This window comes from Vidua macroura, chromosome 4 (genome assembly GCF_024509145.1).
Source record: "Vidua macroura isolate BioBank_ID:100142 chromosome 4, ASM2450914v1, whole genome shotgun sequence".
In the NCBI taxonomy this organism is placed as follows: domain Eukaryota; kingdom Metazoa; phylum Chordata; class Aves; order Passeriformes; family Viduidae; genus Vidua; species Vidua macroura.
Window position 1 is genome coordinate 27452570 of NC_071574.1, and position 20734 is coordinate 27473303.

At 38.6% G+C, this 20734-nt stretch overlaps 1 protein-coding gene across 1 annotated transcript in view; it reads left to right on the forward strand.

Moving 5' to 3' along the window:
- Positions 1-20734, forward strand: part of EGF (epidermal growth factor) — a 58179-nt gene that overhangs the window by 9687 nt on the left and 27758 nt on the right. The window contains exons 2-12 of the mRNA XM_053976752.1: positions 146-277; positions 3673-3872; positions 4836-5017; positions 6409-6639; positions 8224-8426; positions 12599-12724; positions 13747-13869; positions 16070-16192; positions 17333-17458; positions 18444-18580; positions 20457-20605. Coding sequence (XP_053832727.1) covers positions 146-277; positions 3673-3872; positions 4836-5017; positions 6409-6639; positions 8224-8426; positions 12599-12724; positions 13747-13869; positions 16070-16192; positions 17333-17458; positions 18444-18580; positions 20457-20605 — 1732 coding nt within the window. The remainder of the gene's footprint in view (positions 1-145; positions 278-3672; positions 3873-4835; positions 5018-6408; positions 6640-8223; positions 8427-12598; positions 12725-13746; positions 13870-16069; positions 16193-17332; positions 17459-18443; positions 18581-20456; positions 20606-20734) is intronic.

A 20734-nucleotide genomic window follows, 5' to 3' on the forward strand; every position in this document is an offset into this window, starting at 1 on the left:
ATTCTCATTCCATTTTTTAATGATGGGATATTAAATTTTGTGACAATTTATTATTAGATAAGTTTGTCAAAGGTATTCTTTCTCCTTGTTCTTTACTGCTTTTGCTAGCTGAATTTTCCTGATTTTTTTCAAATACCTATTTCAGATATTGATGAGTGCCTTGAAGGTGGTTTGGGAACCTGTGGCCAAACCTGTATCAATATTCCAGGGTCGTACATCTGCTCCTGTTTGCCTGGCTACTCCTTGGGTGTTGACAAGCAGTCTTGCTATGTGAATGGTAAGGACATTTTCTTTTTTGATAACTGAAAAAGGGCTTTAGAGATTCAGTTAGCATTCCTTTTCAAAGTGAACCAGGCCTGCTGGTCCCTACTGGTCAGTGACTGGGGTTCTCTGGTTTGCTGACAAAAAAAAAGCTTCTGCTACTGTGTGGGTAATTGGCAAGGCCAAAAGTGGATGCCACAGAAGAATGATGGTGAAGAATGTAAACTCTGGTGGTGGAAAGATGAATGAACATATGAAAACAAACCACTAAACTTAACAATTACTTCCTGTTTGCCCTCTTTGCCAGTTTAAAACTGTAGACTTTCTTATCCCATCCTTACTTCCAAGAAGTCATGGCAGTACACAAGATTCTGCTACCTTGGCTGCTTTCAGTCTGTTGGCCTTGTTGTCTTCCCAGTATGTTTAGGTTCTAGGGACAGTGCTGTAAGATTAGAAGCAGGAAGCCCTTATTTTTGCTTTCATCCATTGGCAGTTTAAACATGAGTGCTCCTGTGAGTTATTTCTCTCCCTTCCTCTGACATGAGTATATAAATTGATATTTAAATGTGGGAGATGCATTTAAATTTACAAGATTTTAGCTCTTCTAAGAGGAAAATATTTGCAGTTACAGCCTTTGATTAAGCCTCATTTTGTCCTCAACTACTGCTACCCAGGGAAAAAAAATTAGTTGGATTTTACTGATTAGCTTAATCCTATATTGCATCTAGATTATGTGGTGGGAGCGCTCTGAAGTTCATCTCTTACCTCTCCACTTTGACTTCCTGAATGCTTGGCTTTGGTTCCTGTCTCGGATACACCATAGCTCCCTTCTGATCCAGGACCCAAAGTTTTCTATTTTTTGGCTGTTTACCTGTGACTATCTTGCTAATGCAGAGATGGGATGTGACAAGGCACGTTTCTGACCTGAGAAGTGGGAGCTGTACTTGAGTACCTGTGTCGATTTTGGGATCGCGAACATAACCAAAATTATTCTGTAGAGCTCCCAAACTGTCATCAACACAATTATTTTAGTCCAGGCCCTAGAATCATCATAATTATCAGCAACATGTAACTCACAAAGACCCAAACTGGATTTTTTGTGGTCCTGCCTAAACATCCATAATTCCTTTGCAAGCTCTCCACTTCTGAACTGAAGTGAAAACCAGCGTGTTGTTTCCCAGTGATATTTGTGCACAGGTATCTTTCAAAGAACAATCTTTCCTTCATATTGGAGTACTTCAACTTTTTAACATGCTATTACTAACATTTATAGTAACAGCAGAAAGTGACAGATGGAGCTACTGTGATGGATAAGGACCTCCCTTAAGTCAGGTATAAACCCTTCTGTGGGGGATACACCAGGTGAAATACCCTCATGTTATAAAGACAGGAAGATCTTTGGTGCAGATATGGTTTACCTGTTAATTAAACCCCTGATAAAATTGAGTCCTAAATCTGACTGGCGCCTCTGTAGCAAAAGTTAGATTTGTTCAGTTCTTGTTCCATGTGGAGCCCTCATTCACAGGTTCCTGGAAGAGAATTCAGAGAGTGAAAAGGACAAAACCAAAGTGTATAAATATTCTTGGTCAACTAATTGGCAAAACTGCAGGCAGTAGCTGTCAAATCCCTTAAATAAATCACCCTGGCCACTCTTCAGCTTTCATTTAACATTCACATGAAGCAAGTCTTCATTGTTCAAATATGGGGTTGGTCAGTTCAAGTAGCAGCAGGAAAAGAAAGTAATTAAAATCTCGTAAGCAGCTGCTATAATTAGGTGATAGCTTTAAAAATTGATATACAAAACATTCTGCTAACATAGAAAAAGTGTACTGACCATCTTCCCTGTGAACAAGACAAAATTACATCTTGGATGCTCATTAGAACTTTCTTCACTTGGAGAAATCAAAATTTGTCTCTTTCCTCTGCTTTGAAAGGAGAATTAAACATCCTTGCAACTATGAAGGTGAAGCATCTGTCTCAATTTTGTAGAAGAGCTTTTTGTTGAGTTTAAAGCCTCGGTTTTCATGCTAATGGTAAAGATATTTAGTTAAAAAAAGATGTGAACCTTGTCAATAAAACCAGTTTAATTTTCAAAAGTGTATGTGTAAGAAAACTGGTGGTAGTGCATCTTTGATGGCATCTATTCCAAATAAATAGAGTTGCTTCTTCGTTGTGGAATAATTCAGCAATTGATTTCAGAGGCTTGAAGACTGTCATTCTGTTGGATCTATAGCAATAATTGCATTTCAAAGTCAGTCAGGTTAAGGACTACTTGTATGCCAGTATCTGTTGTTTCAGGCAACTACGTTCTAAAATTCCAACATTACTGACACAATGGGATTTATGTTTTGTATGGTTTTTTAGTAGTAAATTAAAGAATAGAATCAATGCCCACAAATATTTGTATATATATGAACAAACAAAATAGCAAACAACATACCCATGTTTATTTTCAAAATGAAAGTTAAAATGTGTTGGTTACATAAGAACTGCTTTGCTATATGCACTTGACAGAGAGCCTGAATGAAAATCCATGTGGTTTGGAAAGGTAGTTAAGGTTCCTTGTACAATCTTTATTGTGCTCTACAGTGATACCCTAAAAATAACAAAGAAGACTTGATAAAACTGGATCAGTTTATGCCATACCAATTGTACTTCCATACTTATAACCTTGTTTTAAGGTTGCACCAAGGCTATTGGAATCATCCTAGCTGCTCATCATTTTCAGCCTTAATTGGTTTTCTGGAGTATGGGGCATAAGTGGATAAAATAATAACATAACATAAAATATGTTAAGTTACTGTTATACTCTTACCCTTTGCTCATTACAAATAGAGATTTTGTCTGGAAGAAGTTGTTGCTTTTGAGCTGTCAGAGTTTTAAGTACGGGTCTTTTGTTTTCCTTCAGCCTTCTGCAGCACAAGAAACCTCCCCAATCTTCAGTTTCTTCCTTTTTCCTGTCTTGGGATCTTTAATTTCCCTATTTGTATAGTTAAAGGAAGGTTCCAGACTACCTCTCTGTGATAAATTCTTGCTAAAGCACAATAGTTTGAGTGATCTTCAACTTGGAGGCACATCTATGGCAAACTTCTTTCAGCCTCAGTTGGCAAGCATGCAGCAATTGTTCTGACCTCTGACTGGGCTGTAGGATTTGGGGTAAGTGGTAACAACCACTGTCGTTGCAGTTTCCTAACTCAGATTTTGCCATAATTTTCAGCATCGGATGTGAAAGGACCACTACATTTATATATTACTGGTTGTCTGTGATACACCTAGAAAGTTGCCATTAAGAAACGAGACATCTAAATCTTGAACTTCCTCTTTGACGAGTATGCGACTGATGGGAATTTAATGCAGCAAAAATGTAATTATTATCAATTAATTGGTCTCATTTTGTTTTCTCCACACCAGACCCAGCACCATTCCTGCTTTTTAGCCATGGAAATGCCATCTTTAGAATTGACACTGAAGGGACAAATCACGAAAGATTGGTTTCTGATACTGGCCCATCAACACTTATGGATTTTCATTATGTAGAAGAGAAAGTGTATTGGGTAGACTCTGAAAGGCGACTACTTCAAAGAATTAATCTAAATGGTACAAAACGAGAGGTAAAGTAATCAGTTCTTTGGAATTCTCCTAGTTAAAGGTGTAAACCCCTCTGTAGAAACCACCTGCTCCTAGGGTACAGTTCTGCCTTTACTGTTCATACATAAGCACTTTACTTTTGCTTTTTTAATAGTTCTGATCCTGAGCCCAGGCTGTTTTACTGGCATTCACATTCAGTACATATGGTATTTTCTGTGGATCAGGTGAATGCAGGAGAGAATTGAGTAAAAAATGCAGGAGAGGAAATTCAAACAAACTAAAGCTTTGTAGTCTTTAATGCTTCTATCAGTTATTGATTATTCTCTGGTATTACGTTTTCTTCAAGATTATCGTAACACAAGCTGACACAAATGCTATGAGAAGAATGTGCTTGAATTCATACTCATTTTTTTCTCAAACCTTTTATTGGTTTCTATGGTTGCAAAAATGCTATTAGCATTTTATTCTTTGTTCAGAAAGAAATGGTGCAGTTCATTGCATCTGGCTGATTAAGAAGAGCAGACAGGCTGTTCTGGATGAACTTTATTGCTGTGAGAGTGTTCTTTTGTTTGAGAGAGATTGCCAGTATCATTTACCTATGTGGAGTTTTCACTCATGTATTTTCCCCTGATTTTTAAGGGATCAGGGTCCAGCAACAGTGTGTTAGGATACTTCCAACTGGGTGCTTTGTAGTGTGCCAAGTGCAAAAAATTGTAGCTAAATATTAATCCAGTATATTTCTTGTGCAGAATAGTTTCTTTTTTCAGGGAGTCACTGAGCTCAGAGGGGGTACGTATAAGCACAAAGAACAAATGAAAGTGATGAAAGAGAAAGCAAGAGGAATAGCTACAGGTCAGAAAGAAAATGAAGCAGGCAAAGGAATGAACTGGAAAGTTCCATCTGGGTCTTCTATTCCCTGTAATGAAAGCCAAGTTTAGAGTAGTTATTAGGATTCCTCTTGTCAACTCATTTTTTCTTGTTTACAGAGACTGTGTTACATAGACAAAGGCATTTCAGGATTTGCTATTGACTGGATAAATCAAGACATTCTCTGGGCCAACAGACAGAAAGGAACCATAGAAGCATCTGACATGAATGGGAAGAAACGCCGCGTTCTTCTAAGAGCTGTTGGTCGTCCCACAAGGATTATCATTGATGCTGAACAAAGGTAATTTTAAAGGAGTTAGTAATTTCATTGAAATGGACTCCAAATATGTAAAGTAGTATGATTGTGGTTTCATGGAATCATAGAAATGGATTAGAAGAGACCATAAAGGTCACCTAGTTCCAACCCACTCACCTTGGATAGGACATCTTCCACTAGACCAGGTTGCACAAAGTCCCATCTGACCTGCCTTGAACAATTCCAGGGGTAAGGCATCTACAACTTCTCTGGGCAACCTATTCCTGCGCCTCACAACCCTCACAGTAAAGAATTTCTTCCTAATATCCAATCTCAATCTACCCTCTTTCAGCAAAGTTTCTGGGTAGGAAAGCAGTATTGGAGAAACAAAGGGAATGATGCCTGCAACTGCTGGGAGTCACTTGTGCTCCAGACCCAGCACACTTAGAACATAAATTGGTATGTTTTCTGAAAAAAAAAAGGTCAAAACTGACAGTTTGATGCTGTTTCCCTTGTTTCTTTATCAGCGTCTCTGAATGGTGGCTCTGAATCCACTGCTGCTGCTTAGCATCACTAGTAGTTTGTCCTTCATAGAGATGCTTCTTTCACCTTCAAGTAATTTACATGGAGAACCATGTTTACATGAGAGACCTGGCTCTTCAAGGTATACCAGTATGAATTACCACAGTGGTCTCTCCATGCTAATTTCCCCTTACACAAAAACCCAAAAACCTCTTGCATAAAAATTGCAAAAAAATTGAAAAAAACAAAAAAAACCCCAAACAAACAAACAAAAAAACGACACACACACAAAAAAAACCAACAGCAAAAAAAAAACCCCAAAAAAGCTTAAGCAGAATTGGAAATGCTTCTGTTTTGTTTAGCAAGAACATATCTTAGTTGCCACTTTTGATTTGCAGTAAAGCTGCTCAGCAGCATGTGCAACTAATTTAATATTAAGGTTCATGTGTCTATTCCTACCACATTTGAACATAAACCAAACTTCTGATTATAGTAGCATTGCTAATACTCTTTGGAATTTTGCCATCTCAGTGGGCTTTAGGGTCTGGACATCAGACCTGCCTTTCCTCAAATTTGCAGGAGCTCCCCATAGATTTGAGAAGGAATTGCAGTTTCCTTGACTGCACGGCTGAACAAAGTAGAGAGACAGACAATAGTGCTTTGTGGTTAAGCTGGGCTGATTCCTGCTTGACCTACTTGAGGGAAATTGCTGCTACCTCTAGTAATACTAGTTTCTAGTATCTCCAGAAGTATTTGTAGTTCTAGTATCACACTGAGAAATTTTGTATACAGAAGCAACTAAATAACTTAATAAAGAGTATGTAGCTGTGATGTGATTTTGAAAATGTAGGGTTTGTTTGTTGTGGGTTTTTTTGCTTTGTGTTGGTTTTTAAACATGCCCCTCTTGCCTGCAGGCTGTTGTTTTTGTCTTCAGATGGTACAGTTTCCAGCATACACCGAGTGTCCCTCAGTGGAAGTGATATGATAAATATTTTTAAAACTACAGAAAAAATAAAGACCATCTCACTAGATTTGGTTGACACAAGGCTCTACTGGATCCAGCATGACCACGGAAAAGAGATTTCCCATATTGGATCATGTGACTATGATGGTGGAGGTGTTCGTTTCCTCAGAAATTCTGTCCGGTGAGTTTTCCTCAGCTTGTCAGAAATGAAACATTCATTTCAGGGATGCAATTAAGTTCCCTCCCTCATCCTCCCTTTTATTGGGTCAGTTCACAATATGAGGAGTATAAAGTGTAATGCACATGGCCTGTGACTGTAAATGTAATATTAATGATAGGAAATTGGAAAAATGTCACTGTTATAAGGATAATACTGCCACTCAGCACTCTCCATCTTCCAAGCTTTCAGCAAATTATAACTAATTAATCCGTAGAAATCCTCTCTGAGTGTTTATTAGTGGCCTTTTTCTGCAGATAGAGGAGCCAAAAGAAGAGATTAAATGATTTATCCAAGGTCACAGTGGGTGAGCTCAGGTGTCTGAGCTGTGCTCAGGAGACTGAAGTCCATCCTCATCTAAGCCTGTTGTCCTCCTTAGCTGCTGGCTGGGGAGGCTCGGCGCTGTGCTCAGCCTCCCATCAGAAGCATCAGCAGATGTGGTGAAAACTGTGCTGTGCAAGAGAATTGTCCTGCCCCAGTGCCAGTGCTAAGCATGGCTGAGGGGGCTCTTAGACCCATGTCCTTTTGATCTTCATGCTGTGCAGGGGTACAGGTGGCCAGTGGTGGCCATGGGGTCAGTGAGGGGATCAGGAGAAGTTATCACTGCAGTGTCTCAGTATGGTTGGGTTGCCATGTGTGGAAAAGGGATTTCTGACAGTAAACTGAGAAAAATACAGTTTTGCTGGCCTGCTTGTTTAAATATGTGGTCTACCCTTTTCATATGGTGAACACAAAGTTGGATTCTCCCTGCATTTGCATTACCAGCAGTCAGTTTGGATTTTTCCTTACATTTTTCTCCCTTTCTCCCTTGGGTTGGTTGCTGTTCACTGGGGTATTAATCCTTTAGCCTGGATGATCTGGATTCTGTTTTCCACCTGGATTATGTTTTCCTGGAAAGTAGAAGACAAAAATACCCTTTTCAGTATTTTTTCTGATTTCTCTCTTATTTAAAACTTGGCCCTTTTGTGATTTCTGCTAGCTGCTATAACTGACTAGTGAATGGAACCTACATTCCTGAGATAGGAGAAGCAGCAGAAGATGGATTTTAGGAGTGCCCTACTCCTGCCACTCCATCTCCACCCTGATTTCCTCAGACAGTCAGAATTGTCAGAGCAGGCACTGGATATTGACAAACAGTGGGACTTATCTGACCTACATCCTTCAACAGACCAAGTTTCCATTTTGGTTGCTGGATTCAGCAGAAGCAGGGTCACACCTAGGCTTTCTCTCCCAGTTACGTCAGTCCTGACCAATAGATCATTAAACCTGTGAGAAATGCAGGTTATCGATTTTGTGTCTATTTCTTAAAAATTTGCAGGATTGAGTGCTGAATTATTTTGGGAATGTCTCTGCACCTCTTTTGATTCTCTGATTCTCATATATAGAAGATACTATAGTGTGTGTATATACACACACACACACACACACACACAATGTCAAAAAAAGGTAATTTTCAGTGAACTTGACTGAACTAGGCACTCAGAAAATGTTTAAGTGAGTAAATATGTAGGGATCAGGTAATGATCCCTTTGCTCTCTTCTCTTGTAGACATCAGTTGCTTGGTATGTCTCTCTTTGCTGAGCACCTGTACTACTCAGACTTGAAGTCTGGCATGATATGGAGAGCCAACAAATATACTGGAAATGTTGTAGTCACAATTAGCCTGAAGCCATCATTTTTCCCACCAGTGGAGATAAAAATAGTACATCCATTTAAGCAGCCAGGTGCAAGGATTGATTCTCAGGATTTGGGTAAGTAAATGTAATGCTGCTATGTGTAAGAATAATAATATCATACACTCTGGTTCTCTGCAGTAAGAATTTTCTTTGGCAAAATTCCAGGCCTTAGTAAAATAAAGGAAAAACTTTTTTTTACTTCAGTGGTCCACAGTTCCACTTGGTGTGTGCAGCTCCAGCTGAGTGTTGGGTAGAAGCATACTGAGCATGAACTGCTTGTTTCATTAATTAATATACACATGCAGATAAATGTGACACTCTCATTCTCTTGCCTTTCTTTACACAATGATATTTTTATGCTTTCCTGCTAAATGCACAAAGCATACAGATTTTTAACCCTCTGCCTACATTATCCTCACCAAATGTCTGCTTCATTCTAGAAGTTTTAGTCTAAGGCGCATCTAAACAACTCTGATTATTACAGCAGTGAAGGATTTTAAGCACACAGTACTACGGTTCTACAAGTGGATGTCTCAGCTTTGCTGTGAAATGATTCAATTAAAAGTCAGCAGGTCTTAGACAGTCTTGAAGCTGCTATAACAAGTATATGATAAGAGACTCCTGCCTCTTTAATTGATACCAATTGCAGCTCACAGTATGAATTGTCATCTCACTGCCTTTCACTGTGGATCCAAAAATGAAGGTAATTGACTTGCAATAGTTCACCTTCCTTGGGGATTCCTGCTGAGGCAGTAGGAAGTGGGGGATGTCCAGGGAAAAAATGTCTTGTCCTCTAGTCTCTGGGGAACGGAGCATTCTTGCTTTAATGGAATAGCTTTTGTCACCAGTTTTTCTTGGATAAGAGCAATGGAGCAAAGAGCGTGGAGGCATTTGTGTGCCAAGCTGTGGTTGCACAGCTCCCAAGGGAAAAAGGCCATGGATTCCCAGAGGTATAAAGACATGGGGAGAATGTAGTGTTTGTTTTAGTTCATATGAGCAAAAATCAAACTGTAAATATATCTTTGAACTATTCCTAAATAGCTACTATAAAATAGGCTTTGTCTTTCTTCATGACAACCAACAGCTCTACCATGCAGTCTGTGCCCTCTGAAGACTGGTCTGAGTGGGAAAATCAAAACCTTCAAAGGAACTTCCCCTTCAAATGCTTTGCTTACAGTGCCAAGATGTGTTGAGATGCCGAAGATAGTATTCCTGGAAATCAAGCTTACCCTTGTAAGCACAGGGAGTCTCTATTCAGAGACAATACTTGATCTGTCCTTACTTTGGGGAAAATGGTTGTCCTGGCAAATGGAAGCACTTTTTTCTACTGACACATTTGGTGCCCTCACATAGAGGAACTAGGGCAAGAATGTACAGCTTAATTTCAGTGACCATGGGCCTTTAGCCTTTATTCTTCTCTCAGAAGATTTACTCCACTTCTTCCAACCAAGCATTCTGCTTTCTGGCATTTCTCTTTCCATGGAAAAGGGCTTTCCCTGCTTTTATTAATATATAACCTACCAATGTTTTCAAATGTATGTATATTTCCAACATATTTAGTAACTTTTTGTATGATAGTAAGTGCTGTCAGTAGTAGGCTTTTTAAAAAAAATTCCAAATAACTTCTTGTAAAATGTCTGGGACGTGATGGAGTAGAAAGAAGCTTAACAGGCTGAATCCAGATGAACCTTTTGGACTTTGTATGTGCATTGCTTGGCTTATCCAATGCAAGAACGGGGATGAAAGGAGGACTAATGAGCCTGGAGTTCAAATGAGATTTATAGCTGATCTTACAACAGAGAAACCTGAAGATAAAAGCATACCTAGACTAATTGCATGCTCTGTACAAGCTAAGAAAATGTACATTGCAATGCAGTGTCAGCTGTGAATTATCAAGCCTTATATAAAGCAGATAACTACTGAGTTCCTTCAGATGAAACTTAGAAGAAGTGTGCAACTGATATGATTTGATTTTTTACTGGAATTTGAATTACTTACTTTGTTAAATTCCTCAGGTTCCCTCTTCCCTTACTCTTTCAAATTACTTCCTTGGATTGGTCAGGGCCAATTAGTAGGGAGAAGAGCATTAATTCATCTACAGGTTTGTTGTAACCCCACAGAACAACTTTGGTGTGTCACTTTTAATAACAGCTCATAAAATATCTGAAATACCTTAAAATCTCAAATACTGCCTCTGGAATTCTTTGAAGGAATCTTTCCTAACATATTGATGATATACAGTACTCTTGTAATTTTTTTTTTTTTTTTTTGAGAAATTATGTTGTGTTTCTTTCCAGTGTAAGATACAAGCATCAGGCTAATATCTGAGTATATGTATTTCCATGTAAAACAGGTGATGGGAGGGCAAAAAACCCTGCAAAACACAAATAAGTTAGTAAGAGTGGTTTGTAATGGTGCTCTTCTAGAAAATATTACATTATAAACTTTGTGATTCATAACTTAATCACCATTAAGCTTTGAAATGTGATTGGGTTTTTATGTATTGATATGGCTACATAGAGTTCTAATACTTATTCAGTTAAGAATTATTATTTTCTAGAGATTGTCCAGATGGCAAAACTATAGCTTCTATTATTTATTCTGTAACTCCCAGGTGTCTTGGTTCTTTTTAGACCACTTAGATCAATAATGGTACAACCATGGGGAGAAAAATCAGAAGCAATGATAAGCATATGATGCAGCCTTGAATGTGGTCTTGTTTTTGGATTCTGTTGTTTTGTGGCTCCATGCACTTGCAATTTTGTCATTCTAATGAGTTCTTTATTTGAAGATTAGACTCTCCACTACTGTATGTTCCTGATTCAGTTGCAGTAGAAAAAGATTGTCTCCAATTCAAAATTAATTCTACAAAACAAGAGGCTCACCTAAACCCACACAAAATTCTAGTCTCTTAAAAGATAACATACTAAATAACATAGATAATCTCTACCTAGTCATCCATTCATAATTTTGCATTTACTGGTATGACCTTTGCTAGAGAATACTTAACCAGTTAACCAAATATGTGCAAGGTGTCTGTGCCTGTAGCCAAGCTGCAGTGTCTGTCTGGGAAATTATATATTATTACTTTTATAGATGTGATCTGTCTTTCCACCAAGGGGCCAACATTTTCTCTGTTGTAGCTGGCAGAAGAATAAATTTGGAGCTTAAATATTATGCAGTTATCCATCTCTTGGAGTTTATATTGTGAATGGGAAACAGCAGAAGAAAGTTGGTCACATATGTGTTTCTTTGCCTGTATGAGCCCATGATGTCTTACACACACAGCCCAGGGCAAAGACAGCATTTTGTGTGGCTGCACACCCGTATTCAGTAGCATCAGTTCAAACAAAAATAACCATTTTGGAGACAAAAATAAAATCATGAGTGCTGCATATCTGTGAAAGCACCAGCTCTGAAAGATAGCTGAGCACAGACATGAGGCTCTGCAAATTCTTCCCATGAGAAAAGTTACTGGAGTAGCTTTTCCTGTGAAGCAGGAGAAATAGGAAGGCTCCTGGGGACCAATAAAAAATGTTGGGCACATTATTCCTTCTTTCTTTGAAGAAAGGTTCCGAGTTTGAAATTTGAGCTCAACATTTATAATGCTGAATTTCTCATAGAGCTACACAAACACAAAGATTCTCTAGAATGCACTAATATCTTTTGCCCAAATGAAACACATGGTCATTATAACCTCCCGTTATATTTTTTGTTAAATAATATGAGCAGTAATGTGGTACTGATACTCCAATAACAACAACAACAACAACAGTCTTTGTGTGCTGTGTCTTAAAAATGTCCCTTCTCTCTTTTTTTTGCATGCGTGCTCCCTCTCTGTTGTTCTTATTTCTGAGTGTTTTACAAAGTAATATATAATACTGTGCAGAACTGGGGGTGTAGGAAACTTTTTTCCCTTTCATAGTCACTCTAGGTATGGACCCAAACCAAACCATCCCCCAGTTCATGCTTTCTCTAAATCTTCTTGTGCTGGCATAGAGCTCGAAATGATTGTTTGCACACACCTACTCCTAGTATTCCAAGTACTTTAACTTTTACAGTGACTGTTTTTTTGCCTGATTTTACCAATGGAAAAAAAATATGAAGTTATTTTATATAAAAAAGAAATTCCTCAGCTTGGTTGAACAAGCAGATGTTGAGAAGAAAATACATCTCTTATCATCTTTCTACTGGAAGGTTAATATGATAAGAATTCCATTCTACTTACACTGTAATTGTTCTTTCAGAAAAAGGAATCTGTGATTTGAACAGAGAAAAGTGCAGAAGAAGAATCTGCAGGCCAGATTCAAGGATTCATCGGTGTAAATGTTCTAGTGGCTTTATTTTAAGTCGAAATAAACAGTTTTGTGAAGGTAATACGTTAATTTCTCATCAGCTTTATTCCATCACATGAAAAAATTCGTCAGTTCTTTTACTTAGTATCTTGAGTTTGAAAAATTACTATGAGCTTTTAAAAATTTCAGTGTGCCATTTCAGTTTTGTGTCCTTCCAAGTCTGAAATAGTTTAAAAAGAGACCTATGAAAGTGTCATTGGTGCTATTCTTGTGACAAAATTTGGTCTTAGTCTGAGTAGATAAAGGAGCTTCAGATAGGTAGAAATGCTTATGTGTGCTAATTTAGTTTTAGTAATAAGGATGAAACTGGATATATCACCAAAGGTGAAACTTGCAATAATCCAGCAACAAGATGTCTGTCTGAAGTATCATTTCAAAAAAAGACAGAAATTCTTAACATGCTTCTAAATACTTTTATCTGGATTGTTTTATTAAAAATCTAAAATTGCTATTAATAACATAATACTTTTTAAAGCATCTCTTTCCCTACATGACCAGATTTTATAAGACATAATGGCATCAGATTTCCTAGACTGGAGGATTTACAAACTTGCCTGAGCATCAGTATTCCAATTCTCAGGAAATTCTCAGGTTTGATTCCTGAATTTCAACTTTTACTACACTTGTGTTTTGAGGCTTTTATTTAAGTCATGTTGAATCCAAATTTTAAAAAAGAATCTTTGTTTTAAGAAGGTGTCTAATGTATGTGTTTTGGTTGTGCACAGGATTTAAATGGCACTGGAATCTGTATGGAAAGGCATCTTTTTCAAAGTCCTCTAGGCACCTATGCTGGACATACAGATCACGAGTATGTTTTGCTAGAAGGTTTTTAACACTGATTTGAATGAGGTCTGCAAACTTGTTTTCTTATAGTTCATTAGGAAAAACACATTCTTGTGAAATGAATGCAAAAATGTATGTACTTTTTCAGACTGTTACTTTGTTCTATTAACCTATTGCCTAACATTGGCTGATGAGGTTATTCTGACACAAGAAGTTCTTTTTTTTTTTTTTTTTTTTTTTTTTTTTTTTTTTTTCAGATATTAATGAATGTGGCTTCTGGAATCATGGCTGCACTTTAGGCTGTGTGAACATCCCTGGTTCCTATTACTGCACCTGCCCGAGAGGCTTTGTTCTGCTGCCTGATAGGAAAACATGTCATGGTAAGGAGCTGTAATGGACAAACACTTGGAGTATCTTATTGGAGAGAGTCCTCATTTCACATTGGAACTGCTGAAAGTTTTGTGGATTGCATTGCTTGCTTCCAATCCCATGTTATGTAAGCAGGATCGGCTTAAAGTGAGTGAACTGATTTCAGGTATCATGTTTAAGGAAGCATAAGTTACATGTGAGAAATTGTGTATGCTTCTTCAGAGGAGCAAAAAATAAACAAGTCATGTTTCCAGAGAGACCTCTTCTCAGATTGGGCCCGGTGACACATTCCAGGTGGATGTGCATTTATGTATTTTTAAATGTGGTCTCTGAATTTGGCTCACTTTCTAAGGATTTGCCCAGTCTCTGAAAGAGCAGCTCACAGCATCATGTATTTTCTTTTTAGATCAGGGCTGACAGCATTGCTAATATGTATGACATTAGTGAATTAAATGTGTATGCTCAGCCTACAAATGAATTAAGCCTTTCCGGAATAAGTCTAGAACATAAAATGTGAAAAGCTTCCAAGTTTTGAGGTCTTGGAATATTGTCACTCACTTTTGAAGTGAAACTTATGCATAGACAAAGGTCCTTCTACTTTGTTTCCGTGGAAATAAAACACTGGTATAAGGCCCAAGCAGGAGTGCCAGTGCACACCGATGAATTTTGTGTGGATCATGGCAGGATAAGGATCTAGGGTATATTAAATATCACTACTGGAGGGTAAATATAGCCATAGAATCTAACAGACTCTAGCAGTTAGTCTATTTTAGACTCCAAGAGTCCTGGGCAGGGCCAGGAGCTGGACTTGATGATCTCTGTGGGTCCTTCCAACTCAGGATATTTTGTGATTCTGTAAGAGCCTCTTTATTAAGAGGGAGCCAGGAGTAGGACTCAGTGACCCCAGCGTGGGGGTCCAGGGTGTGTGTGACAGCTGCATAAGGCAGCCAACTGCAGCAGAAGAGATATGGGAGGGCTGCAGCCAGAGGTTACTGGGAGATGAGATGTCATTTTGCATCCAAAACAACATTTAGACACTGTGCAACTCAGTCCTACTTTGGATGACCAGCTTGAACTGTATGCCTGCATTTTGAGTGGCTCAAATTAGATAGAAAATAACGTTTTTCTAGCACAGGCTAGGAATGCAGGATGGACAGTGTGGCCTGCAGCACAAGGCAGATGCTCACCAACTATGCAGCTTGAGAGAGAGACACACAGAAGATGAGAAGTTCAAATGCTGGCCAGAGATTTTGATACTTTGTCTTCCAAGTCCTTTATGAAGCTCTTAATCTAAAGCCACAAGCTTTGGTCAGAAAGAATTTTCTGGACCCTATTCTCTGTGCTGAAGTGGTTAGCACAGTCCAGTCCAGAATGTTGTTGCCCTGCAGAGGCAATATTTACAAGAGGTACGCACCATTTAGGCCAATGTGTGCAGCTGATTAATAGAAGAAGCTCTGGAAATCTTGCATTAGTTCCAGTCATATGGCACTAGAACTGGGACAAAGAGATGGAGTACTGCAATGCAGAACGTGGAAGGAGCACATCTTGTGAAACTGCACTAAAAAAAAAAAATATGTTGGCACTGCAATATTTCTAATAGCAAGTAAAGGAAAGATATTGCCAAGTCATCAGATAATTTTGCCCTTATAACTTCTAAAATTGACACTAAGGAACGTAGTTTTGTTTCTGGAAGGTTCATCTCCGGTTTTGATTGATCTTAGCTCTTTTATACTTGGAGTAGTAGGAAAGTAGTTCTTCCTTATTCTCTTTGTCTTTTATATTTATTCTATCAGTATAGATTCCTTGTAGTTTTAAAACCTGATCTATTTTTGATGAAATATAAGAAAGAAAGTTTTCAAAATTACTCCTATTTTGATAACATATCTTCAGAGAATTTTGGAAAATTTAAGGCTGGTAAGCATAATGGCTTCAGGACTCTGCAATTTTGGCTTTCTCCTTGGCTGTAATTAGGAGAAGGTGTGGAAAAAATTTGGAAAAGTAAAACAGAAACACAGTATAACAAACCACAGAAAGACTGCAGAAGTGTTTTACTCTAAATATCACACTTCCATTTATTGATATATTTATTTTCCCTATTTTTTTTTCTTCTTTTTCTTTTCTTATTTAAGAAGGTGTTAACATCTCTTACTAGGGGCTTAGTAAAAAATTTTATCATAATTTAGGATTTTTTTCCTCCTTAAATTACTGTAGAGCTAATTACCTGTACAAGTAATGACACTGGATGCAGTCACGGTTGCCTTCAGACATCTAAAGGCCCTGTTTGCTTTTGCCCTGAAGGATCTGTACTCAAAGTGGATGGCAAAACATGCACAGGTAAGTAACATTTTTCTTAGCTGAAGTGACTGCCAGGCTCTGTTTAGTCTTGGCACCAAGAGCCAGAAGAGCCAGAAGTGAATGAAGGTGTTTTACACTCATTTTGAACAGCTGTAAATGATTGTACAATAGAATGTAAGGTGATTTGAGTGCCGACATGAGCAGTATTCATCTTCATTTTTTAATAGATTTTAGTAGCAGCAACATCCACTATTTGCTGGCCAAGTTCTTTCATTGTCAGCACAGATCAAAGCATGTCTCAGATTTTTGCTGTGGGAGACATCTAAAATTTATACGTGAGAGGACATATATGTACAAAATTAAGGCTTGGGTGATAATTTTATTGGCATCATGCACTCCAGATTCAGACTCTAACTTACTCACAAATGGAATTTTTGCAGTCACAATACTTGAAGCTGCTACACTCAATCTGTAATTCCCCACTTCAGCAATTTTCCAAATTCAGGGGACTGTAGCTTCTCAACTGCATCTTTTCAGTCTTAGGGGTCAAGATAGCTCCATTACTGACAGCCTTCTGCTGTGAAAAATCCTCTTTCACTTTTAATCCCTTTCATACTGTGGACTGTACTTTATACATAGATTCAGTCATTATTTCTGTTTTGCTAGCTTGTGTTGGTATTGAGAATATAACAGAAAAAATAACAAAAGAATGGTTTCTTTTTACATTTAATCTTGTTTTTTCTTAGAAAGTATCAATTTGTCATCCTAGCTTAATTAACTTCTGGGGAGACAATGGCATTAATTTGCTGTTTCTTTGCATGGAGTGAAAAGTCTCATAAAATTTATTACTCTGATGTAGATGAGATTTGCATGGGAGAAGAGTTCTCTGAAACACATTAAAGACCCTCTCTCTTTATGTATCCCACCCTCCCACTTTGTGTTACAACACAACATCTTGTGTTGTAAGTTTTCAGGAAAACTCTGGAACAAGTTACTACTAATTTGCTTTCACTTCACTAGGCTTCTGCTTTCAGATTTTGGTAAATCTACCAGTCACTGAGATGATTTGCACTGTAGAAATCCTGAGCAGAGTGAACCATTCTCTTATACCTCTGATTTTGTTGTATTTTATTTTTTTTTAGAACGGCACAGTAAAATTTTACAAATGCTCTGTTTAAGGTTGCACATCTCCAGATAATGGTGGCTGCAGTCAGATATGCTCTTCTTTAAGCCCATCCTCCTGGGAGTGTGCTTGTTTTCCTGGATATAAGCTTCAGCGAGACAGAAAGCACTGCACTGCTATAGGTTGGTGTCTTGGTATGCTTGCATATTTCTGCCAATAAATGCAAACTTTTTTGAATTCTTTAAGGTGGATCAACTGGGATCCCTTTTGGCACTGATTTTAGGTTACTCTGTGAAACTTGGGAAGTATTAGATGTTAGGAAAGACAAGCTATTTTGGAAATAAACCAGAACAAGCGCCAGTATATGGTTCTGTCTCCTTCACAGAAAGTTCAATCTGTGACCCATCTTCAGCATTTCACTCCAGGCTGCCATATTGTGGATGCCTGTCCTGCAGTACACAAGGTTTTGTGCCTTCACATAAATATGGACATAGTTCCTGCCCAGTGTTACAGAACTGGGGCAGAAATCTCTGTATTTGGTGAATGGGATAGGGAATAGTCTGTTAAAGGACTTTCCATACAAGGACCACTCCCCCACTGGCCCCAGGAAGCTGAGATGTTTGATGTGCACTTTTGGATTCCAGACCCTTCTGTTCCTTCTGAGAAAAGGGCAGAGTCTGGTGATCAGCAAGGTATAAGCAATTGCCAAAGAGAGAGGAGGAAAAGAAGTTTTTGATTTGTGCCCGAAATAAGGGGAAAGCGGTGTATTTTTTTTTTTTTTTTAATTTGGAGGACAGTATCTTTCTTGCTTTTATTACAAAGTACTTCTCCATATGCAAAATTCAAGTTATTCTGGCATTTATGGTGATGCTGTGAAATGTAGGGAGATGATTGCCTCCAAGCTAAGCCACTCAGTTTGAAATGCAGCAGGACTAGTGACTCTTTTTGTCAAAAATGTTGAGGCTGATGCTGTAAACTTATATTCACATTTTCCTTTAATTTCTTAGGCAAGTGGAGTGTAGGAAAATTGTCGTAATTTCTTTTTGCCTTTGTTTCTCATTTTGTCTTTTACTGTTACTTATTTACAACGCTACTTATGTAGTAATGCAAGTTAGAGATCACTTTGAAATTAGTGCAACTAACATACTGGCAAATTTTAATCAACAGGTCCTAAGCCATTTCTGTTATTTGCAAATGGCCAAGATATCCGCCAGATCAGTTTTGATGGAACAGATTACACAAGTTTACTTGACTGGCAGATGGGAGTAGTCTTAGCACTGGACTCTGACCCAGTGGAAAATAAGGTAAGGCATTAAAAATGAGAGGATTCTGGAGTGTTGCAAGGACAAAAGGATTGAACTTTCATGTGCCTTAACCTTTCCTCTGTCAGTGATCTGGATTACGCATTATGCTGCTCGTTGTTCTGTCGCCTGTTTAGGAGCACAACTGGTATAGGCTGCCAAACATTAGTTGAAGAGTTTCATCCTTTAAGTATTACTTTTTTGTACATTGAAAATGATAGTTCACAGAGAATTTGGATGTGTAAATTCACGTCAATTTCAAAGAACTTTTGTGTGAGTTTTCTCCATTAAGACTGCAGTGTTGTTTTCTGGGAATATATTGTGGGGTTTTTCCACTGTGTAGTGGTACAAGCAAAAGTATCTTTTTTCCTATCCAGCTAAATCTGTATGTTCCCTACTAAATGTTGGAATAATCTTAACAAGAATTATTTCCCATGTCCTGATATTCTTGACCAAAACTGCTGAATGCTCACAGAGTCTATTGCTCTTCCAAAATTTGCTCATATCACATACTAGATAGTGCTGTTGGAAACAGGAATCTTCTCTGTATAAAGACTTGTTTGTCTGTGTGGCCACATCCTAATGTCCTACTCCTTGCCTGCAGAGTTGGGAAGAATAGGAGTTCAGCTGTGCTTTGCTAAACCTTCTGTGGCAGAAAGTTATCTCTTCCCATAGAGAGACTTATGTACACTGTAAAAGTGTTGCAAAGAAATACTGGATGGTACAGTGAAAGCTGATGAGGAGCTCAGTTAAGTTGTTGGAAGCATCTCAAGGCCCAGATGGACCCAGCTAAACAAATATGAATGTTACCAGATCTACATTTACAGGAGGAGCACTTCAGGCACTTCTGGAACATCTCCACTTGCTCCCAAAATAGGGTTCTGCTGGAGAGGCAGCAGTTGCCCTGTACTGTGCCAAGTGTGAATCAGCTGTGCCAGTGACTCTGGTGTGCACCTGGGATCCCCTCCTGTGCTGTTAGGTAGCAGTACAGAGGTGGGGGGACAAGCAGGGGGCCAGCCAGGCTGCAGGAGCCTGGTCGTGTCAGCTGAGTGGCAAGGCAGCACCCCTCTGTGCTCCCAGAGTGTTGAATTAGCTGGGCTAAGGCTAGAGGCTCCCTCCTGTTTTGTTTGACCTCATGGCCAGCATCAAGGCAAAGTCATTTGTTTTGCTGTTACAATTTCCAAAGAAAGCCTCAGCACTACTTTTGATATGGTTGTGCCATACTGTGTTTGTATCCTCTGGTATTGGGATGCAAGTCAAAGTTTACACATCCTTGGAAAATGCAAACCTAGTTTCCCTATCAGCAAAGAACTTTTCTTTTGACCCCAAACTAAGAAACCTCTTCTGGAAATGTTGGAGCCTTACAGAATAGACATCTAGTAAAAAATTAAGATAGCTGCACGATAAAAGAGTGGAAAGAAATACAAGTAAATTTTATAACTCCTTTTCCCCTTCCCAGCTCCTTGATATACATAAAGTGCTACTATCTTCTCCACACTTCTTCCTTTTCAACGTGAGCAGCCAGTGAAAGGACAACGTGCTTTTTTCTGCCTGTTCCAACTTTTGATTCCTCAGCTGTGCTTCATGTGAAGTAGCTGCTGGCTGGAACAAAACTACAGGATATTCAGAGGGCTGTATGTAGGGCAACAAGGATTTACAGCTAAGCACAAGCTGCCTGTAGAAGTCATCCTGGTTGAAGGATAAGTGCCTTTTTATTTGATCAGGGATCACGGGTTACCTGTGCAGCCTTTTGTGAATAAGCAGTTTAGGGAATTTTCCAGATGAAAAAGGTGTTTTAGAAATGGAGTTACTAGACAGAGGAGGTAGAGTAGAAAGTGAGATGAGAACTAATGGCACCTTGCCTGTTATTTATTCACAGGTCTACTTTGCCCACACTGCCTTGAAATGGATAGAACGAGCTAATCTGGATGGTTCAGATCGTGAAAAGGTTGTTCATGGAGCTATAGATACACCCGAAGGCCTTGCTGTGGACTGGATTAACCGTAAATTGTACTGGACGGACAGAGGGTACATGCTCCACAGTACATTTATGTTGAAGCATGCCATAAAATATTTGGAATAAATGACTGGTGATGCAGAAATAGCTGAGATATCATTCTAATTCTGTAGTGCTTCACATTCTGATTGGGTAGTTTT